This window comes from Antechinus flavipes, chromosome 1 (assembly GCF_016432865.1).
Source record: "Antechinus flavipes isolate AdamAnt ecotype Samford, QLD, Australia chromosome 1, AdamAnt_v2, whole genome shotgun sequence".
NCBI lineage: Eukaryota > Metazoa > Chordata > Mammalia > Dasyuromorphia > Dasyuridae > Antechinus > Antechinus flavipes.
The window spans coordinates 577,440,348-577,465,276 of NC_067398.1; the positions used below are offsets into that span (position 1 = coordinate 577,440,348).

Consider the following 24,929-nt stretch of genomic DNA (forward strand, 5'->3'; position numbering starts at 1 on the left):
GTAGGCAGGCTATTGCAGTAGTTCAGGGATGAGGGGACAGAGCCTGCCCCAAAGTAATGGTAGTGTCAAAGAAGAGAAGAGGGGATAACATAGTTGAACCTGACAGGCCTTGGCAACAGTTTGGAGAAGGGCTGTAGTGGGTACAAAATAGTGAGTTGTTAAGAAAGTTGTCAGTATGAGGAATCAGGATGATGATATTGGTATTGCCCTTCATAGTAAAAAGGAAGGTATGGGGGTTGGAGCAAAATTTAGGAGGAAAAATAATGGATTTTGTTTTGTTCTCCTGGATCATATAAAACGTTTTTTATAGTCAACAAATCATAAGTATCATAGACTCTTATAGTCTCTGCATTAAAAAATCAAGCATGTAATATAAAAAGTCTAGATTCAAATTCTAACTCTGATACTTAGTATCTCTGTAACCTTGTGAAGCTCCCTTAATCTATTTGGGTCTCATCCTTTTTACAAACTGGACTAGATTATCAGGGAGGTCCCTTCCAGCAAAAATCTGCAAATTGTAAACTTGCAGAGACCTATTTCCTTTAAACACTGTCCCATGATCTTTATATTCATGTAGATTATTTTTATTAAATTTTACATAGATTGAAAACAGTTACATGTATTAATGTCATGTTCTCTCTTTTTTGTGTGTGTGATACAGAGTTTTCCCATAACTCTGGCACTTTTTCTTTCTTTAGATATTTTGAGAATCAGTTCATAACATCTTTAAATTTTGTCACATCTAGTATAAACTTCCCTTTGTGTCAACTGTGATCTTTGTCCTTTTTAATTATTTTAGTTTCTTTATTATGGCAATTGTTTTATATTGATTTACTTTTATTATGAATTATTATAATTAATATCATGTTCCTATTTAAATAACTCAAGTTGTAGTTTTAAGTCCACATCACATTTTTAATTACTTTTATTATTTTTATCTTTCCTTTTATAGTCAGTTGTTGTATTTCAGATTTTAACAAAAGAGTAATGAGGCAAATCTCTGAGCAAAATAACATTTATTAGCAGGGACATTCTGCCTGTCAATAAATGGTTCAGTGGCTTGCCTCCATTAAAGCCAAAACTCTAAACAAAAGAACAATTCCCCTTTTATAGGTTTTGGGAATACAGAACAAAGAAAACTACAGGTTATGGTAGGTAATACCATGAAATTAAGGGCAATATGACTTGAAACCAAGTACAAAATAGCAGCCCAGACTTCTGGACAACAAACCAGACATCTTTGAAGGGTCACTTGATGGAGTAAAAGTATCAGACCCAAACTCCCTTTCTGTTTACACACATTCCTCAAGGTTAGCAAAATTTCTTGAGACAAGAATATATTAGTGATGAGCAGGAGAGGTAGAATACTAAGACCATGAACTAAGTTAGAGACAAAGAACCCTTAAGCAATTACAGAACAAAATCAATTATTTGTAAATGGGATCAATTAAGAAAATGATATAGGATCAACTTTAATCTTCTCACTGTGACCTGAATGTACACAGTAGATTCAAGAATGATTCCCATGCCAGTAATGATTCATTTATTCTCTATTAAAATAATCAATTTTATTTTTTGTAATAATATTTGTGCTTGCCATGTTGAATGCTTACCAGTTCTTTTTCTCACAGCAACTAATCATATCTAGGAGCAATATTTTTGTGTAGTCTATAGATCTTGAGCCTCTGTAATCCTTCTTCCTAAATTAATTTTTTTACAATGTTTCTTGTCCTTGCCCCTTTTCACTTTTTAATTAAAAAAAAAAACAAACAAAAAACCAAAACAAGCTCAGATGGTAGTTTGAGAATGCTAGATTTTGGACTCAAGGGACCAGTGTCTCTTGACTCCACCCTTCAAGACATCTGGGTGACTTTGGGCAAGCCACTTAATTTCCTTGGGCCTCAGTTTTATTATCTGACAAAGAAGAGGGAGCTACTAGATGATCTTTAAGATACCTTCTGCTGTGTTTCTGTGATTCTTCTCCATAAAATAGACAGCCACGAAAACATAAAACATTGACCCATATGTCTGCTTTCTCTGAAGTGTTAAGTTTTTATGGGAATAATCTCTGTATTTTTGAGAGCATCATTAAGGAAACTGAGTAGGAAATAAGCAGCTTTTATGATAATTTTTCGTAATCATTTACCTGAGAGGAATAGTTCTAAAAATAATTTGGATTTTGAAAAGATGGTGAAGTAGGTCAGAAAACTTTGGCTCTACAGAGTTCCTCTACAGAAAAAGACAAACATTGCCTGAGAGGGAATGGAGAACAGCAGAAATAAATATGTCAAAGTAAAGCAATTGTTCTCCTAAGACAACCTAGGAAGACCCCAGGAAAGACTTGATCTTCAGGGGACAGAGATTCGGTCTGAATGAAGTACAAACATCTCTGGACCAACTCTGAAGAATTCATAAACAAGACCTGGGTGTGACAGCTGGAGTTGGGAAGTAGCCTTAGCCTTAGAAACTTTCATCTCATGGACAGCATAGGGGTTTGACGGCCGAGTAAAAAACTGAAGGACCTTCCATTCTGGAAGAACACCAAACTCAGCTGTGCTGACCAGATGTGTCCTGGGATGGGCTGCTACTGTTGAGGAGGAGTTATCACATACCTCATAAATGCAGTAGTAAAAGGACAGGAATCCTACTGGCTATAGGCACTTGCAAGAAAGCAGAGTCCCCGTTTCATTGCCAAAAAAAGAGGATGATTGTGGTTTGCAGCCACTGGAAGGATCAGAGAGAGTAAAATCATTTGTGGGACAGCTGATGGAGAGGAGTGGGATGGGTGGGTCTAACTGAGGCTTAGAAGTAGAGATGAGAACCCAAGATTGAGCCCTAGGACAGATCTCAGAAAATAACAGTAAAAAGGACCTGAGACTTTTAGGACCTTAGACCTTTGGAGTAGAACTTGATCACATTAAATAGCTGCTAAAAAGAAAATAAAACCAAAATAAATAAATAAATATGAGCTCCCAGGTTAAGGAGAAAATACTGGAAGCAATAAAAAATTGTTTTAATTTCATGGAGCTACAATAAGTATTATCCAAGATCTAGCAGTTTCATGTTGAAGAATCTTAGATCTTGGAATACTATATTTCATAGAGCAAAAGATCTTGATTTACCCAGCAAAGTAAAGAATGATCATGAATGGGGAGAAAAAAAAGATTTAATGAACTGAAAGACTTTTGAGTTATTTGTCACAAAAACAACAGAACTTAAGGCAAAATTCAACATATAACATTCAGGAGAAATAAAAACATTAAAGACCAGTTTATTATAAGGGACTCAATAAGGTTAAACCATTTATTTGTATGTAAAAATATTATTAGTTCTTTTATGATTTTAGTCATTTTTATTTTAGTAGTTTCAAAGAAAGGCTTGGGCTGAACTGAATATGATGGGGTGATTCTTAAAAAAACTGTAAGGATAGATAAGAAGGAGCAACTGTCTTATACAAATGAGACAAAAAAGGAAAAATTGATACAGGAGAAATTAATTGGGGAGTGGAGAGGAGGGCAGGTAGTACTGAAATCTTACTCATTGGGAATTGGTTAGAGGAACTACATATCTAAAAGCGTTTACAAGTCTTCTAAATTCAGAAAGAAATAAGGATAAGGGAGGGATTCTTGGAGGAGTGGATAGGTTAAGGAATAGGAGGGCAAAGTAATAGAAATAGTGAAGAGGAGTGAGGAGGGATAGGAATAGAATGAGAAGGATAGTGAGGAAAAATAGAAAGAAAGAAAACAAGTAATTATAGCTTAGGCTGTGAATGGGAAGAATTTAACCATAAAGTGGAAACAGATTAAAAATTAGAATTCAACAAATCTTGCTTTTAGGAAATGCTGCAAAAATGAGAGGCACACAAAATAAAAGTGAGGGGAGTAGTATTTATTATATTAAAAAATTGGATAATTTTGATTATTTTAAATTTAAATTTTCTTGCATAAGTAAAACCCATGCAGCCAAGAATAGAAGAAATGCAGAAAATTTTATGTGTGTGGGCGAGATGGAATCTTTCGGAGACAATCAAATAGAATTGAATGTGATTGGTTTGGAATATTGCTGTAGTGTAGGAAATGATGAGCTGGTTGACTTAGAAAAGATTGGAAAGATTTGGACATATGAAAGGAGATGCTATCCACCTTCAGAGAAACAGGACAAGTGGTAACAAGCATAGTATGGTGTTTATGTGTGTGTGGATGTGTGTGTCTGTATGTCTGTGTATGTGTATGAATGTATATGTGTATATATGTGCATGTTTACAGATAGGTATACACTTATATCAACTCTTAATTGTTGCTTTTTTGAGGTGGAAGGGGAAAAATAAAGTAAAAAGTGCATAGTAGAAAATAAACAAAAATCCACAAGGAAGCAAAGAAAAGCTAGACAGCTTTGAAAATAATGTATAGCATTTATATAGATTTTATTGAAATGAAAGTTTATTGTTTTGTATTGAATCTTATATTCTGTGCACATAGAAATATATTTTTCTTATTTTGTATTTGAGTTTAAAAATAAATTTTAAAACTTAAAAAAAAAGAAAAGTAATTGAAATAAAATAAAGTTGTTGTAGATACTTAAAGAATTTTAGACACTAAAAATTAAAGAACCCAAGGGAACTTTTCTTTGTTGATTTTAAAATTGTGTTTGAGGGCATCTAGGTAGTGCAGTGGATAAAGTGCCAGGTCTGGACTCGGGAACACTTCATCTTCATGAGTTCAGATCTCTCCCAAAACATTGAACTAGCTATGTGACACCCTGGTCAAGTCACTTAACCCGGTTTTCCTCTGTTTCCTCATCTGTAAAATGAGTTGGAGAAGGAAATGGAAAACCACTCCAAAATCTTTGCCAAGAAAACCTTAAATGGGGCTTGAAGACTTGAACGCAACTGAACTGCAACAACAGCAAAAAAAAAAAATGACTCACTACAGCAAAATGTAGCTTTTAATATTCTTTTTAAACAAGTTTATTTTTTCATGTATATGTTTAAATGATACTTCCACATCTATAGATGTTATTGGGCTTGAGGTCCTACCCTATACAAGGTGCAAGCCAAGTAGAGTTTCCTTTATGTTTCCTCAAGCTACCCAGTAGGTCCCATGTATGATGTAACATTGTCCTGCTTGAAAAGAACTCCTGAGTTACCAATAGGGAAGCCAAATTACTGGAGCAGAGGAGCAGGGGAGCAGGGTACCTAGAACAGAACAGCTGCTTTGTGAGTGCATAATGATTAATTCACTTTAGCAAAAGATTTGAATCTTGAGCTGTTCTCCAAGTCAACGAAGATATAAGGGGACATAATAGTAACATGGATTCAGAACTAGTTAATGGCTGGACCACAATATAAGCATGCTTGGTGTGGGTTTATTTTGGGTGAGGAGACTAGACATGTAATTTCATTAGTATAGGAAAATTTCAATGCAGAAACTCCCTCTACCAATACATATCAACACTTGTGCAATTTAGAGTCTTACAGACAGAACTATATTAAAATATAATTGGGAAATATTTTAACAAAATAAAAAAATAGGGGCAGCTGGGTGGCACAGTGGATAGAGCACTAGCTCTGAAGTCAGGAGGACTTGAGTTCAAATCTAAGCTCAGACACTTAACACTTCCTAACTGTGTGACCTGGGCAAGTCACTTAATCCTGATTGTGCTCAGCAAAAACAAAAAAAAAAAAACATAAATAATGTTAATATGTGGCTTTCTAAATGGTCAGTGTGTGGTCTGTCATCACAGAGATAAAGGCTGTAGCCATTCCTGACCCGGAGCTGAGAGGATATTTGACTTATTCACCATAAGTTATATAGCCAGCATGTGCCACTGGTAGAACTTGAACCCAGGTCTTCCTGACTCCAAGCCTTATTGTACTGTGCTTGGGAAACCATTTGATCATACCTTTCATTTCATAATGAGGAAACTAAGGCCAAGGGAAAGTGACTTGCCCAGGGTAAAATAACCTTCCTAGAATCAGAATATGAAGACACACCCCCTGATTCTACATTCGATATCATTTTTATAATTGAATGATACTGAAATACTTCTTTGTGAATTGTTTAGTTAGAACTGTGCCTAGCATATAGTAGGAATTTAGTAAATGCTTGTTCCCTTTTTCCCCGTCTCTCTTCCATGCATTTTATAAACTGGGCAATTTAAGTGACCTTAAATGTCTCACTATCATATAAGCCCAATCTCTTTAGGATCAATTTTCTTCAGGTAATGCCATATGTTCTGAATCATGGAATCCCATAGTTTGGAAAAAAACAGTGACAAGTTGCCTAAAGGACAATAAACAGATGCATTTAGGTATGGCTAGTCTAACACTTTCCAGCTTTTCTAGAGATGAGCTGGAGATATTCCTTGAGTAGGGCCAGCATCTCCAGCTGGAGACCAGCAAGCAAGCACATAGACTAATGAAACCACAGGGCACCGGAGTATAAAACTAAAATATCTTTGTTCTTTTTTCCTCCTTCCTCTTGTTTTTGGACATTAAAGATAGCAGTACTGTCAGGTGGCTTTTGACTCGCCGCCTCTTCTTGGTGGATACCTTAAGTGGACGAGAGAGCGACTTAGAGAGTCGGCCAAGAGTAATTCGAATTGCCAGCAAATTAACCATGAGGTGAATAAATGTCTAATATTCTACTTGGTCTTGGCTATGTGGTATGTAGCACAAGAAGCAGTGCCTCACTGTCTCAGGGGAATATGGGTAATAAAGTTTATAGCTTCAAGTGTCTATCTAGCACAATACAGAGTAAGAGTAAGGCATTGAAATTGAAAGTCTGACACAAGTAATTTAATGATCTCTTAGTTACCAATCAGATTTGGTAGAATGGGATTAATTATTGGAGCAGGGCTATGAAGAAGTATAATTTTATTCAAAAGAAATCTAATAGAATCGAGAGATAATTGTAGGATCCATAAACCTCAACACTTGTGTTAAAAATGCCAGAAACATGACTGATTTGTATCTCCTATGGGAGTGTGACATAGTATCAGAGCCAGCAAGATCTAGGTTTCAGTTTTGTGTCTAACACACATTGGCAAGTCACTTAACTTCTTTCACTACTCTAGGCAATTCTCCAAGATTATCATTTGCAGAGAAGGTACCAGGCAAAGAGGGTTCCTCATATGGGAAATCACAGATCTAGTCCCTATCCCAGTGTTCCATAGCACCTATTGGCATCCACCAAATGTAATAGGTGCCTAATAAATGTTAATTGTATAACTGAATGAGTTATACTATCATAGAAGCATAATTAGATTGCCCCAAAAGATGGAGACTATCTATGGACAACACTTTGCAAATACATTTGACCAAATTAGAAATTGCTAAAAATCTGCTTTTTAAAAAATTGGCTATGATAAATGATAAAGTGTTGACTTTTTTACTGTCTGATTAGTCATTTATCAGGTAGAAAGGAACTATAGAAACTATTATTCTTTACTTAATCTGACCAACAAGAAAAAAACAGTTGATAATATGAAAGTGATAGGAACTTTTGGGAAAAGTGACCATGTTGTCTTGGGGTTCATATTTGTAAAGAGGAACATTGAGGATAATAAGCCCCTTGAACAACAGGGGGCTAAAAAATTAAAAGAAGGAATAGTAATAATCCTAGAAATTCTTAAAAGATATGACTCTCAAGAATGTGAGATGAAATTCCAAGCACAAATAATGTTTAAGAGAAAAAAAGGGTGGAAAGATCATAAAAAAGAGGGGCTATATGATAAACTCATTTTAAAATGACATAAAAAAAGATGGAAGGAGGGGCACTGGAATAAATATAGGAGAACAATAAATCCTATCAAGAAAAGTCCAGAATGAGAAGTTCACAAACAATAACAACAAAACACCTCCCCACAAACTAAAAATAACAATAGGAATTTTTTTAAAAATCTGTGGAACAGAAGGATCAAGAGAGTGACCCACTGTTTGAAGATGACGGTATAATGACAAAAGGAAGATGGAACTATTTAACTTTAAACTCCATCTTTTCTAGAAAGTATTCTTCAAACTGGAAAATGGAGAATATGGATATATAAGAGAAATTAAAGTCTGTGCTAGGTAGAGAGCCAAGATGAGAGCACTTCACTTCAAATGAATCTCAAGGACCAAATGAAGTCCTGCATAAATAATAAAAATGTTAGCTTTAAGGGAAAATCATAAATTTAGTTTTAACTATTTTTGATTTTTTGTGAATAAAATAATGAAATATGAACTAGGTGATGATAGATTTTTTTGTTAGTACAGCTTAATTGATTAATGGAAACAATGAAATACTGGTCATTTATCAATGACTTGGATAAAAACATTGTAGCCATGAATTTGAAATCCCCAGGTGCTTCAAAACTAGGAGGAGGTAATAGAATAGGTCAAATTAAAGGTTCAAAATTATAAATCATCTTGTTAGGCTAGAATGCTAAGTTGAAACCAGAATAATGAAATTTAATTGGAATAAAGATAAGTCTAGAGTTAGGTTCCAAAAATAAGTTCATGACTATGAGATGGGGAAATATTACTTACATAAAAGGAAACTCAAAGTCTTAGTTGATCATATATTTAAAATAAAGCAAAAGAATGAAATAGTACATCAAATGAAATTAGCATATGAGACAACTTTGCAAACCTTAGAGCATTACATAAATGTAAATGAATATATATTATTATTATGTTATAATTATATCATATAATCATACAATATTATATATTATAGTTAATATATTATTTAATAATAATATTTATAATAATCATTTTGTTACATTAATAAAAGTGGTATTTAGTTTATGGGAAGTCATAGCAGCAGTGTAATCTCCCATAATCAAATTGTATCCAGAGGATTATGTGCCACATCTTAGGAAGGTCATTGACCACATGCATACACATGAAGTTGGCCAGGATAGTATGGGGTCTGCAATTCATGTCATAAGTCATCATTATATAGTAATTATATGGTTTAGTCATATGAAGTTGTTTGAAGAAATAAAGGGTGATTAGCCTGCATAAGGAAAGACATAATACCTATCTTCAAATACTTAAAAGGCTGTCATATAAAAGATAAAGTAGACTTTTTCTTTTTTGCTCTAAGTTACAGAACTAACACTGCTAGGTAGAAGTTACAAGGAGTTGCATTTTAACATTAAAAAAGAAAGAGTACTTTCTAAATAGAGAGATCGAAATAGAGTAGAATGAGGTATCTCATTGTGTAGTAAATTCCCTCTCACTGGAGAAGATCATGAGTCAAGAATGAAATTGAAGAGATTTCTGTATTGGATGGATGATTGCTTTATACTTTTAAAATTCCTTCCAACTCTAAAATTCTTTGAAATAGTCTGATGAATAATTTTGAAATAATCTTATCAGTCAACTAGGTGATATAACAGATAAGAACACTGGATCTTTAGTCAGGAATATCTGAGTTTTATTTTGTGTTTTGTCCTCTTATATATTTATCAATTAGAATTTTTTTTCTTTTAAACAGTATTTGCCTTGTACCCAACACCAAAAGTGGAAACATTTATCCGCCTCTAATTACTGTTGCATATGAGGACATTGAAATCGAAAATCCCAATAGCCAGTCTGTGATGGTGAGTTCTTAACTTTATCTCTCCTATCAAATGTGTTTCTAACTTGCACAGTGGATTAATATTGGATTTGAAATCAGGAAAACCTGAGTTCAAATCCATCCCCAGAAACTATCCGTATTACAATACTCTTAACAGACTGCAATCTAAACACAACATTCTTTGACCCCGCTGGAGGAGGAGACCCAATCCTATACCAACATTTATTCTGATTCTTTAGACACCCAGAAGTATATATCCTAATCCTACCAGGGTTGCCCTACATAAGACATTTAATTCCTTAGCCTCAATTTCCTTATTTGTAGAATGAGAGTAATAATAATAATAACACCTACCTCCCATGATTGTTTCAAGGAGATGTGGTACTATCTTTAAAGTGCTTTGTAAATTTTAAGTGAGCTGAGCCGCATAAATGCTGGCTATTATTCTTATGACAGAAAACTCAAGTCTTTTTCAAGCTTCAAACAGGTACAAATATAAGTATATTTGTGTGTGTGTGTGTATATATATATATATATATATATATATACACACACACACACACACAAACAGACAAATATAGTTCTTGAACTTTTGTTCTCAGTATCACTTTATTCTATTAAAAATTATAGAGTATGTGTCTATCCAAAGAGTTTTTGTTTATTAATATACCATGTTTTATGGTAATTTTTTATTATTACCATCAAAATTACTTATTATTATTACTTATTACTCAATTATATGTTAATTATTATATATTACTTATTAAATTATTAAGTTTATCTTATTTGCCATATTTTGAATTTGTAGATTGTTATCACACTGATAGAACCACTGATCTGTACTATTTGTGGGAAATAATGCTATTCCTTGTCTTGGTCTTTTGCTCAATTCTTTATGACTTTTTATGTTGGTTCACTACTTGTCTGGATCCTGCTCCTCCAGCTCTAGGCCAGAAATAAATGGAATATTCTCTGAGACTAATACATAAATAATCTAAAGTGTGGTATACTTATTTCCCTCATCTTTCTTTCTCTATCTTCTTTTTTTTCCTGTTACCTCCTCACTTTCTTTTCTTTATCATTTAAATTCATATTCTTATTGGGGAAGTTGAGTATTTTCCTGGTGACTTGGCCCTTTCATTTGAATTCTGAACAGGAATCCAAGCTCAAATGGTGCTGTACTAAGCCCTTTACAAGCATCATCTCACTTTATCATTCACAACAGCCATGAAATGAAGGTGCTGTTATTATAATCCTTATTTTATAGATGAGGAAATTGATGCAAAAAGAGATCAAGTGACTTGACCAAGCTCACATAGCACGTTTGAATTCAGATTTTTTTGATCCTAGCCCAGAGTTTAACCAACTATACTACCATCTGTCTATGTCAACATATCAATTATATTAGCATTTTGGTTATATGTGTATTGATAATAATTTTATTCATATTTATATGAATATTCAAATGCAGTATATATTTTTCTAATGTTAGAGAACATCAAGATGAAAAAAATCAACATGTTTTACATAATTAGTTAAATTAATTTTGTGATTTTTTTTAATGTCAGGTTTCTTTCTCAGTCAGATATGAAATGAATCAAGAAGAAGCACGTACCCAAACTAATGTGAGTTAATATTACTTTGTCATAATTCTTGGGAGTTTTTTGGAGGGTGTTATAAAAAAAGATTAAGCTCTAAAAATCATAACTTTTTTTTTTTAGATTGCATTGGGTGTATTGGGGGGGCTGGCAGTTTTATGGTCTCTTTTAAAGACTGCAGGATGGAAGAGACGCATAGGAAGTCCTATGATTGACTTGCAGGTATGAAACTTTGTCATTTTAGAAATTTATATTCTTTTAAAGATAAATCTTTTTAACAGTAATTTTTCAGGCAGCTGGAAGAGGGTGAAGATATAATTTAATAAAATTATAAATTCTTTAAGACCAGAAATTTTGTTAGCTTATTTTTATACCTCTTCCAGGTCAAAGTATAGTAGAGCACACCTACTATGCACTTGAATTTTTAAAAAATGAATATGTAAATAAGAGAATATATGACTTGGGACTTGGCATACCTACCAGAAAATAAAAAGCAATATTTTCATACTAACTTGGATTTTGTTTCTTTTATAATGGATTTGAATTGAAATTGGTGCTTTTCCTGATCTCAGTACTCTTAGTTTACATCTTAAGTATTTACTGATAGTATAATTATTTTGTTCTTTTATTTATTAGGATTACCTTGGTCTGGACCTTGACAGGACCTTAACTAGCTTCCATTGTGGTGAAAGTAGAGAATAAAAATGAGACTAGGTATTTTATTTTATGTTGAACTAGCCTATATTAGTAAAGGTGGTTGTAGTATAGAAAGAATATAATAAGTTATAGTAGGAAGTCTTCAGCTAAGGAATGAAGTACTAAAATTTTTTTTCACATTGGTCATTTTGAAGTTGGAATCTGTTTTTCCACAGAAGCAACATTGTAAGGGGTGATTTGATCTTAGAACCACTCCTTCTCATCCTCTGAGAGCCCATTTAAACAAAGATGTGCTTCTACTAATCCTTCCTTGATATCTCACTGAAGAGTAGCTGGATGATATAGTGAAAAGAACATTAGCCCTGAAACCAGGAAGATCTGAAATCTGGCCTCAGACACTTAACACTTATAAGATTTGTGACCCTAGGCAAGTCACTAAGCCCCAATTGCCTCACTAAGAAAAAAAACCCAAAGGTATCTTATTGAAGAGTGAAAGATTAGCTTTTTAATTTCCTAATAGTCTTGAAAAGCTTTGAATTATGATTACCTTCTGGAGGATCAGCTTATTAAGGTTAGAGTTCTTGCTCTGGTTTACTGTAGAAGGAAGACCATCTGTAGATGTTGTAAGAGTACAACATTCTATATCAGCAGAGGAAATATCTGTGCTAAAAAAAAAAAAATGCATGGTTCCTTGATAACTGAAATAAATACAGTTCTCTAGAACTTAACTACCACATGTAACACTTCATAGTTTCAGTTTAGGATACTAGAAGAAACACATCATCTGCAGATACAGCCCTGGTAACTGGAAAACAGATTACCCTCCTTGTTTCTCCCACTCATATTACTTCTCTCTTTCTAAGAAGTAGGGACTCTTCTGTCTCTAGGCTGCTAGTAATGGTTCATATGGCCTAGATCAGGGACTTTCAGAGGGTTGGGAGAGGTCCTGGGAAAGGAAAGGGGTTCTAGAGTGGAAGCTGGAAGGAAAAAGAGAAATAAGGAAATTTGTTCAGCAACTTCTAGTAGCAATATGACTAGAACAACTGTTTCTTCTTAAAGAATATAAGCTTCTTTTCTCTTCCGCTCTTTCCATCTTCTTTTCTTCTCTCTCCTCCACCCTCTCTTTTCTTTGCCCTCTCTCATCTTCTCTCTTCTAGCTTCTGGAGACAGTTAAGTGGTACAGAAAATAGAACTCCGTTTTGGGATCAGACAATTCAGATCTAGCCTCAGATGCTTAATAGCTGGGTAATTGTGGCCAAAGCACTTATACTTTGCTTCAGTTTCCTTATTTGTACAATGGGAATAATAATATCACCCACCCTCCTAGGGCTCTGAAAAGAATTAAAAAGATATTTGTAAAGCACTTAGCACAGAGCCTGGCACTTAGAAGGCACTTCCTTCTTCCTTCCTCTCGACCTCCTCTCTCTCTCTCTCTCTCCTCCAACTCCTTTCTGTCTCTCTTCTCCTCTCTTTCTTCTTTCTTTTCTCTTTGTTTTTCTTTCCTTTCTCTCATTTTTCTCCATTCCCTCTTTCTCCTTAGACAATCTGGCTTATTTTTACATTTCTGGATTTATTTCCATCTGTTCTCTTTCATATTCTGTATCTCAGCCAAAATGGCCAGGTCATGTTGTCCAGATGTAATATTTCTACCTCTTGCTTCTAACCTGTTTTTGTACAGATTGTCTCACAATTGCTATGTTTTCCCCCTTCATTTTCTGTTTTGAAGTTCCCCACTCTGGTGCCATCTCCTATGAGGGGCCTTCCCTGCTTCCCTGTTGTTAGAGTTTCCCTTGACAAGCTACTTAAAATTTACATTGTACTTAGCTGTATATTCAATTAAACATATCCATGTTGTTCTCTTCTTCCCAATTCTAAGAGAAATATAATCTCCCGGAGGACAGGATTGTTTTGTTTTTGTTTTTGTATCTTTGATGGTTTGTACAAGGGAGGTATTTAATAAATGTTGAATTGAATTAAGGGATGTATGTAAAGCCGATGAGCATAAGGGTAAATATATTATAAACATAGTGAACATTTTGTTTCTCAAAATGGTGATATGATTAAATTGAAGCTTATTACTACATGTTTGCTTAAATATAATTTAATATTCTCAATAGCTGTATTTTTTTAAATAATTACAGACAGTTCTGAAGTTCTTGGTGTACTATGCTGGAGATCTAGCTAATGTTTTCTTTATCATCACTATGGGAACAGGTCTTTACTGGCTGATTTTTTTCAAAGTAAGTAAGATTTTTATATCATACTTAACCTGAATGTTCTCAGAGTCACTTTGTTCAGCTATATTTATAAATGATTCTTTTCCTCGTGCTCAGAGAATTGTATGATGCATTTAGAGAATGTCATTTTTTCTTCTTTTTTAGTTACACTGAATATATGTTATACTTAGTGTCAAAGAGGGTTAGAACATGTTGTTTATAGCCTCACAATCTTCCTTTATAGGCACAGAAGGCTGTCTCTGTTTTATTACCGATGCTAAGCCAGGAAGAAAGCTTCGTCACTTATGTGGGATGTGCTTTTGCTTTAAAGGTAGGTTTATATATATATATATATATATTTTTTTTTTTTTTTGCCAGATTCCAGATCCCCTTGCCTCACAGATAGATTTCCAACAACAATTCCATCACTCATCTTAGTGAGTTTTCTAGGACAATGAAAAGTGAAATATCTTGCCTAAGTTTCCTCAGCTAGTTTGTCTTGTCTGGAATTGGAATTGAGACCTTTCCTACTCTGAAGTTGTCTTTCTAGCCCCCTTGTCACATGGTCTTTTTTGAAGATAAGCTTTCCAAGAACATGGTGTCTAATTTTAAGAAAAGGGACTTAGTGGAATGTGGTAGTAAAGAAAAATTATAGACTTGGACATTGGACTCATGATTTCATTGATATGGAAAGCTCATGTATGAGGAAATACTAATTCAAACTATTATCTTCTCTTCAACTTAACAGTTTTAGAGAATTGTCTGACTGAGTCTTCCTGACTTTACAGGCTGGTACACTATCCACTATCCCACATTGCCCATCTTCATTAAATCAGTAACTATCTTTAAACCAAAAAACTTTAAAAGAAAAATTTCCTTCATTTGTCATAAGTAGAAATATCTTTTTTACAAAAATGTTTTAAATACTTTTTAAAAGAAGCCACAAAGGTAGTTCAAATGGATACAGTTATATCATGTGGTTTATATCTTGCCTGATGCATTTATTCATGAATCCTCTTGGGACAAAATTTCTCCAAAGTAAAATCTAAGTTAAAAATACATACAAAAACATGTATGAGTAATATGAAATATTACATAGTATGCATTCTTAGATAAGCATGATATCAACACCACTTATTTTTATACTTAAAGTTATGGAAGTCAGACTAGGCTAACATATAAAATGTCCAAAATTCATTTTCTTGATCCTGAGTGATACATTCTTCCTGACATCCCTTTTGAGTACTTTAGTTGCCAGCTTCCCACCTGCCTTCTTTGGTTTCCTTCCTTTTTCAAAACAAGAAATAATACAATATTATTCATTTCTCACTCATCCTTTTCTTTCTTAAAATAATAAATTTTTTCCTCTATCTTTTTAAATATCTCTGTCATTTCTTCAATTATTCCCACTTTACCCTCTTCCATAAAATCCTTCTTTGCAATGAAGTATAGTCATATCAAACAGACCTCCATATTGACTATGGCTGATAATAGTAATCTACTACATCTCCATCAAAAAGTGGGAGGCATGTCTTACCTCTTAGTCTTGTGAACAAGTAAAGTCCTCTCTCTTGATTTATTTATTTCATTTAAAACTTGATCATTCTTCCTCTTGGATTCTCTGACCTCCCATGGCATTTGTGACACTGGTCCTTTCTCTTTTTCCTCCTGCCTAGCTGACCATTCTTTCTTAGGCTTCTTTTTAGGATCATCATCTAATTCTCACATTCCTCCCCTTCACGTTAAAGAATAAGAGCATCCCACAGCTCTGCTTGTGTCTATAGACTTTTCTCATGTTTTAGTTATTTCATCAATTCCCATGAATTTATTTATCATCTTTATGCAGATGGCTCCTAAATCTACATTTCAGAGCTAAGAGATTAACCTTTATAAATACTTGTGTACATTTAGTCAATCAAAAATCAAACCTCAGTTTAAGCCACTATGTGTATATACATATATAAAATATATAAACAAAAAAGTACAAATCAAAAAAATGCTTGTAGGCTTCTTTATCATAAGGAAAAATATGATATTAAGCTATATTGTATACTGAGTATCAGCATTTTATATCACTGATTTTATTCATTAACTTTTTTGTTTTTTTTTTTTTGAAATTTTAATATTTTTAACTTAATGTAAAATTTTTAACACTCATTTATTAAATTTTTGAAATCCAAATTTTTTCTCTTTGTGTCCTTGCTTCCCTCATTGAGAAAGTAAGCAATTTGATATAGATTATACATATGCATTCATCCAAAATGTTTCCATATTAGTCATGTTATGAAAGAAAACACTGGCAAAAAAAAAAAATCCTAAGAAAAAGAAACTAAAAAAAAAAATAGTATGTTTCAATCTACATTCAGATTCCCATCTTTCTTTGGAGATGGATAGCATTTTTTATCATAAGTACTTCAAAATTATCTTGGATCACTGTATTGTTGAAAATAGATAAATCATTCACAGTTGATTATCATATAATGTTGTTATTATGGTGTACAATTTTCTCCTCATTTTGCTCATTTCACTTTGTACCAGTTCATATAAGTCTTTCCAGGTTTTTTTTTTTTAAATGGTCCTGCTTGTCATTTCTTATAGCACAATTAGTATTCCATTATAATTATACTCCACAACTTGTTTATCCATTTTTCTATCTATGACCATCCCTTCAATTTCCAATTATTTGCCACCACAAAAAGAGCTGCTATAAATATTTTGTGTAAATAATGGTATTGCTGGAGCAAAGGGTATACATGATTTTATAGCCTTTTGGACCTACAGTTCCAAATTGTTCTCTAGAATGGTTTAATCAGTTCATAATTCTACCAATGGAACATTAATTTTTAAAAACACAACTATAGTTGAACATTTGAATATTAAAATGGCAAGTAATGAGTGTGTTAAGACAATTATAGTTCTTCATTCACTATTGCACATAAAATCCAGCATTACAATGAAGAATATTTACTGGCCTCCATTTAGCAATTCATTTGACAAAGAGCCCTATCTATGGGATGGTGTTCATCATCCTCATAAACTTCTTTGCAGATGTATCGAAGTCTATCAATTCTACCTAATCCATTTCTTTTTTTTTTTTTTTTGCCAGATTCCAGATCCCCTTGCCTCACAGATAGATTTCCAACAACAATTCCATCACTCATCTTAGTGAGTTTTCTAGGACAATGAAAAGTGAAATATCTTGCCTAAGTTTCCTCAGCTAGTTTGTCTTGTCTGGAATTGGAATTGAGACCTTTCCTACTCTGAAGTTGTCTTTCTAGCCCCCTTGTCACATGGTCTTTTTTGAAGATAAGCTTTCCAAGAACATGGTGTCTAATTTTAAGAAAAGGGACTTAGTGGAATGTGGTAGTAAAGAAAAATTATAGACTTGGACATTGGACTCATGATTTCATTGATATGGAAAGTTCATGTATGAGGAAATACTAATTCAAACTATTATCTTCTCTTCAACTTAACAGTTTTAGAGAATTGTCTGACTGAGTCTTCCTGACTTTACAGGCTGGTATACTATCCACTATCCCACATTGCCCATCTTCATTAAATCAGTAACTATCTTTAAACCAAAAAACTTTAAAAAAAAAATTTCCTTCATTTGTCATAAGTAGAAATATCTTTTTTACAAAAATGTTTTAAATACTTTTTAAAAGAAGCCACAAAGGTAGTTCAAATGGATACAGTTATATCATGTGGTTTATATCTTGCCTGATGCATTTATTCATGAATCCTCTTGGGACAAAATTTCTCCAAAGTAAAATCTAAGTTAAAAATACATACAAAAACATGTATGAGTAATATGAAATATTACATAGTATGCATTCTTAGATAAGCATGATATCAACACCACTTATTTTTATACTTAAAGTTATGGAAGTCAGACTAGGCTAACATATAAAATGTCCAAAATTCATTTTCTTGATCCTGAGTGATACATTCTTCCTGACATCCCTTTTGAGTACTTTAGTTGCCAGCTTCCCACCTGCCTTCTTTGGTTTCCTTCCTTTTTCAAAACAAGAAATAATACAATATTATTCATTTCTCACTCATCCTTTTCTTTCTTAAAATAATAAATTTTTTCCTCTATCTTTTTAAATATCTCTGTCATTTCTTCAATTATTCCCACTTTACCCTCTTCCATAAAATCCTTCTTTGCAATGAAGTATAGTCATATCAAACAGACCTCCATATTGACTATGGCTGATAATAGTAATCTACTACATCTCCATCAAAAAGTGGGAGGCATGTCTTACCTCTTAGTCTTGTGAACAAGTAAAGTCCTCTCTCTTGATTTATTTATTTCATTTAAAACTTGATCATTCTTCCTCTTGGATTCTCTGACCTCCCATGGCATTTGTGACACTGGTCCTTTCTCTTTTTCCTCCTGCCTAGCTGACCATTCTTTCTTAGGCTTCTTTTTAGGATCATCATCTAATTCTCACATTCCTCCCCTTCACGTTAAAGAATAAGAGCATCCCACAGCTCTGCTTGTGTCTATAGACTTTTCTCATGTTTTAGTTATTTCATCAATTCCCATGAATTTATTTATCATCTTTATGCAGATGGCTCCTAAATCTACATTTCAGAGCTAAGAGATTAACCTTTATAAATACTTGTGTACATTTAGTCAATCAAAAATCAAACCTCAGTTTAAGCCACTATGTGTATATACATATATAAAATATATAAACAAAAAAGTACAAATCAAAAAAATGCTTGTAGGCTTCTTTATCATAAGGAAAAATATGATATTAAGCTATATTGTATACTGAGTATCAGCATTTTATATCACTGATTTTATTCATTAACTTTTTTGTTTTTTTTTTTTGAAATTTTAATATTTTTAACTTAATGTAAAATTTTTAACACTCATTTATTAAATTTTTGAAATCCAAATTTTTTCTCTTTGTGTCCTTGCTTCCCTCATTGAGAAAGTAAGCAATTTGATATAGATTATACATATGCATTCATCCAAAATGTTTCCATATTAGTCATGTTATGAAAGAAAACACTGGCAAAAAAAAAATCCTAAGAAAAAGAAACTAAAAAAAAAATAGTATGTTTCAATCTACATTCAGATTCCCATCTTTCTTTGGAGATGGATAGCATTTTTTATCATAAGTACTTCAAAATTATCTTGGATCACTGTATTGTTGAAAATAGATAAATCATTCACAGTTGATTATCATATAATGTTGTTATTATGGTGTACAATTTTCTCCTCATTTTGCTCATTTCACTTTGTACCAGTTCATATAAGTCTTTCCAGGTTTTTTTTTTTTTAAATGGTCCTGCTTGTCATTTCTTATAGCACAATTAGTATTCCATTATAATTATACTCCACAACTTGTTTATCCATTTTTCTATCTATGACCATCCCTTCAATTTCCAATTATTTGCCACCACAAAAAGAGCTGCTATAAATATTTTGTGTAAATAATGGTATTGCTGGAGCAAAGGGTATACATGATTTTATAGCCTTTTGGACCTACAGTTCCAAATTGTTCTCTAGAATGGTTTAATCAGTTCATAATTCTACCAATGGAACATTAATTTTTAAAAACACAACTATAGTTGAACATTTGAATATTAAAATGGCAAGTAATGAGTGTGTTAAGACAATTATAGTTCTTCATTCACTATTGCACATAAAATCCAGCATTACAATGAAGAATATTTACTGGCCTCCATTTAGCAATTCATTTGACAAAGAGCCCTATCTATGGGATGGTGTTCATCATCCTCATAAACTTCTTTGCAGATGTATCGAAGTCTATCAATTCTACCTAATCCATTTCTTTTTTTTTTTTTTTTTCCTTTAAGGCAGTAACTTTTCCAACAAAGATAGCTTTATCTGATGAAAGAAAGTCATTCTCTGTGAAGTTTATCTTAAATTCAGTTATTGGAGTTTCTTTCTCATAAGGTTCACAATAAATCAGCATGTCTTCATTCAATACACACTTGATATCTTCTTCAGTCTGACCAGGATGAGAAATAATGACTGTAGTTCTACTATAAGAGTTGATAATAGTTTCTGAAAGCTACACAATGCTTCAGGCAACTGGATATCTATATACTTGGAAAAATCCTCACTCTGACATTTAAATATAGTATTATCCTTCTGATCTAAAACAATGATATCTCCTGACTCCTAATCACCATCACCATAAAATTTATCTTGTGACCATGTTTCATTCTCTTGTGAATATGAATTTCCAGAATCTTTTTTTATGCCCTTGGCTTTCCATGCAAAGTGATTCAATTTGTTGAACCATTCTAGGTCTTATAAGTTCTTATTTTCATTGTAGTATCTCTGCAAATTGGATGGCATTCCACAGTTCCTTTCTTAACACTTTATCCTTTGAATCTATCACAAATTACATTCTTTTGTAAAGCCAGTTTTTCCACCATTATATAAATCTTCTGAGGTCAATAATGACTGATAAATAGCATTTTTAACCTCTTTGTTCCCTTTTTATTCTTCTGCCTCATCCAAAAAACATATCCATTGGGGAATCAAAGCAACCACGGGGATCACTCTCTTTAAGGGCTTATTCTCTACTTTTGTCCTTTAAGTCTCTCTTTTTTGTATCAGAAAATAGTTCATAAGCTTGAGAAATTTGTTTGAACTTAATTAAAGCCTTTAAAATTTTTGTTCTGCTCTATCTCTTCAGACTTACTTCATATCATTCTCTCTCTAAAACTCTCTTTTTGGGCCAAATTACCCTATTTGTTGTTTCTCAGTTCCTAAATTGTACCTTTACAAAGGCTACCATCGTGCCTAGAATGTACTCCTCTTGACCTCTATTTTTATAATGTTTAGCTTCCTTTAATAAATATTCAGTTTTAAGGTACAGCTTTATGAAACCTTTTTTGATCTCTCATTGTCCTCCCTTCTCCATTGTTAGTGGTCTGCCCCTTCTATACTTTACATTTATTCTACTCTTTGTATTTATTTATCCATAAATATATTGTAGCTCTATGTCAGAGTGTAAGTTTCTTGAAGGTAGGGAGTTTTGTTTTTGGTTTTGGTTTTTTATGTGTGAACTTACTACAGTACTTGTACTTTTTTTCAGTCCATACCTGAGGGATTTCCAAGCTGAGGAAACTCTTGTAGATGCTCTTTAACTTAGGATCTTCACTATCGGGGGCATTCACAGGTTAAGTGACTTTCCCAAAGGCACACAGACATTTTATATCAAGGATAAGTTGTTTTTATGGTAAGGCCTGCTCTGCACCCCATCCACTATGTTGTGAAGCGTCTCTCCATGGAGTTGTATTAATTCACTAAAGTTAACAATTTGTGCACAGAAGGAGAGCTTATTGAGTCAAATTGGATTCCTTGATAGATTTCAATTACACATAAATAACTTTCAGGATATTACCTCAATTAGTGTTTTGTGTTTTAATTTTTAATAAAACTACAGTTGTGAAATAAACTGAAAAAAAAAGTCCTATTCTCATGCCCCATTCTGGTGTGGAGGGGACCTTAAATTATGAAAAGTTATGTCCATCCAATGTGAAATCTGGAGGTTTCTAATTGGCTGGAAAAGTGTCACAGATTGACTTAAGTCATAGATTTTGTTTACTCTCTGAGGACCAGCTTTATAACTAGAAAAGTTGACCAGACGTTGAAAAATATTTTGGCCAATGCAACCTATGAAACAGATTAAAATATAAAAGTTCTTGGGCCTATGAATTCTCTGTTTGGATAGTAATGATGATAGAGTGGTGAGAAAAAAGAATCATAATTTCTGTTAATTATAAGAATCACAATTTCTTAAGAGTTTCAAACTGATTTTAACTTTTGGTACTTTTAATGTACATTCTCTGATCAGTAACTGAGTCTCCAGACTTTAGGAATTGAACATAACTATATTAACCTTCTTGCTGTGAATGGTATTCATATTGTTTTCAGAAAGGGAAATAGATGTTTTCAGGAATTAATTTCCTAATATATCCAGAGAATACAAGAAAAATTATTATCACCCAGGACATTTGGTCGTCTTTCTAAAGACATTTCCCATTTTTAAATATAGACATTTCAAATTGTCTGTCATCTTCTCTGAATATTCTTTTCCTTAGCTTTAGTTATCCTTTCTCTGTGGGTGATTATCAAATCCAAATCTCCATCTCTAATCCTTATGTCTTTTTTCACCTTTGGAATCAAATTTCCATAGTTCTTCTTGGGTATCCTATTGTAACTCCAACTCACCCTATCCAAAGCCAAATCCATCATCTTTCCTTGCAATCAATCCTGTATTCTGCTTTTAAATTCCTTATTTCTGTTAAGAAGTGTCATCACTTCTCTAATTGTCCAGTTTTTAAAACCTTTCATCTTTATTGCTTTATTTTTGGTCTCTTTTTATCATTTAGTTATTCCTAATATAATATTTTTGTTATCATATGACTCTGATCCTATGATTCCTTCACATAAACTTCTTGATTCAGATTACTAATTAAAGTCCAAACTCCCAAGTATGGCATCCTCCAGTCTCTCCCCAATCTACCTTTATAGTCGTATCTCCCATTTCTCCTTTTATCTATCCTTTGCACTGGCCAAACCAAGCTACTTATGTTTCTTGAAAATGTTCTGTGCTTTCTTACCTCCTTGTCTTTACCTCATGTCTTATCTCCTTCAAAAATCCCAAATCTCTATTCTATCATCTTGCTTCATTATCTATGTCTGTAAAAATTATACTCTTCTATCAAGGAAGGCCTAACCCAAATGAATTCTGCACTTCTTTCTCCTAATTTCAATGGGCAGTAAGCTTTCTATCTTTTGTACATCCCTAGAATTTTTTAATAAAAATTTTTCCCATAGTACTCAATTACATTCAACTTTACATTACAGTTATATTTTTGTGGTTCAATTGTTTAGCCTTTCTGATCTTTTGTGACTTCATATGGAATTTTCTTGGCAAAGACAGTGGACGGTTTGCCTCTTCTTCAGCAGATGAAGGCAAACAGAGGTGAAATGACTTCCCCAGCATTTTACAGTTAATAAATGTCTGCGGTGGTATTTGAATTCAGATCTTTCTGACTCCAGGCCCAGTGTTCTATCCACTGAGCCACCCAGCTATCTCTTTTTAAAGTTATTCCTAAAAATGACTTATCTCCTTTAGGGCTAGTACTATTTCTTATTTTTCTTTGTGTCTCCACTAGTGCTTTGGATTTAGTAGATGCTTAATAAATACTTACAGAATTGAATTTAACTGTACCCAAAAAGATAATAAAGATGTATTTACCTGGTATCACATTCAGACAACTTGTGTTCTTTTACTTGTAGTCCATTACTCAAATGAGATAATGCGCAAAAAATGATTTGAAAAATCTATTGAGCTATTGTTATTAATAGTGTAAAATCAGCTAAAATAATAATTATTATTCTTTCCTCCCAGACCCCTCAGCCCTACATTCATGTGAGGGGATAAAGGAGAAAACTGTTAGTAACTAAGCAAGATGGTCTATAGTGGTTGATGTCCTGTCCTACTTGTCTCTACCTAGATGTTGAATCAGGACAGTGAAGAACTTGACTTCACTTTAATGTTGAAGTCAAGCTTTGGGGTGGGAATCTAGTGAAGGGTGGGCATTTATTGGCAGTACCTCCAGTGTCAAGACATAAGACTTGTCAATATGGAACTCCATTCAAAACTACCAGAGGCCAACCAGTGACCTTGGGAATATAGGCAAGGCATGCCCAGTAGAAAGTTCATTCTGGAGGTAGTTTCTATCTTAGAGAAAGTCTTACAAAGCTAAAGCCTTATTTATATTTGAACTCACACTTGGAACAATATGGGAGCTATTCAAGACAAGAGTTTATTGAATCAGGCATCCTTAGAAACTATGTGTAAAGCAACTTCTGATTAATCATTTCAGCCACCTATTTCTATTTAATTTGATGAGCCACAACTGCTTTTATATTTGGAAAATATTTTGAAAACCTTGAAGCACTAGATACATGCTAACTATTATTTATCATTATTATTGTTATCATTGTTTTTTATTACTGTTGTTATAATGGATATTCTAAGATTCAGAGAATTCATCTAAACTGGTGTTTTTAACAGCAACAAATATAATTTAGTTCAGTTAAATACTTATTGAAAACTTTGTAAAAAGCACTTTACCTTTCATCTTCTTTGAGAATGGAATGATTAGCTGCTGTTGAGTTTCCAATTCATTCTTATCCCTCCCTATTTTAGACTGTATCCCTTGTCAAATATAGAATTGTGCCAGTGGCTTTAACTTCTTCTTTTTCTTCTTTTTTTTTTTTTGTTTGGGGTCAAATTTGAATTCAGGTCTTCTTGACTACAGGGCTGGTGCTCTATCCACTGTGCTACCTAGATGCCCCAGCTTTAACTTCTTTATTTAAATGATGGATAAGTGCCCTTTATCTGTCACTTTTTAAGGAAGAAGAGTAGAAAAAACAGTCATTTTATGACTATATATAAACATCCATTAATTCTCAGCTTTATTAAGTTCCCAGAAGAAATCTTATTAAAAAATCATTTGTGATTGTTACTTGTAATTATAGTATTTTTATTTTATCAGCAGAATGGAATTCAGTTGTTTTTTTTTTTTTCTATGCATGCAACATGTATAGTAGTTTAGGAGCTGGCTTTGGAGTTAGGTAGAAAGGACCTGAGTTCTACTTTTACCTTTGATACTGCCTAGATCAACAGTGTCAAAACAGTCCCTTCAGTCACATATTGATTTAGAAAACCACATAATAGCATTATCTATGTTCTATTGTATTTTTATTCATTTTGTTAGATATTTCCCAATTTTTTTAAAGCTGACACTAGGTATTGTTGCAGGTTTGACATTTCTCACCTAAAAATTTTACATTGGCCTAGAAAAATGCACTCAGCCCCCTG

The 24,929-nt window shown here is 33.1% G+C and overlaps 1 protein-coding gene and 1 pseudogene across 1 annotated transcript in view; one reads left to right on the plus strand and one right to left on the minus strand.

The window, feature by feature from the left end:
• TMEM67 (transmembrane protein 67) overlaps positions 1-24,929 on the plus strand; it is a 109,216-nt gene that overhangs the window by 57,124 nt on the left and 27,163 nt on the right. Inside the window, exons 13-18 of the mRNA XM_051970849.1 lie at positions 6,499-6,622; positions 9,483-9,588; positions 11,135-11,191; positions 11,288-11,386; positions 13,963-14,061; positions 14,282-14,368. Of these exons, the coding sequence (XP_051826809.1) occupies positions 6,499-6,622; positions 9,483-9,588; positions 11,135-11,191; positions 11,288-11,386; positions 13,963-14,061; positions 14,282-14,368 (572 nt within the window). The remainder of the gene's footprint in view (positions 1-6,498; positions 6,623-9,482; positions 9,589-11,134; positions 11,192-11,287; positions 11,387-13,962; positions 14,062-14,281; positions 14,369-24,929) is intronic.
• Positions 19,550-20,825, minus strand: LOC127545960 (dnaJ homolog subfamily A member 1-like; annotated as a pseudogene).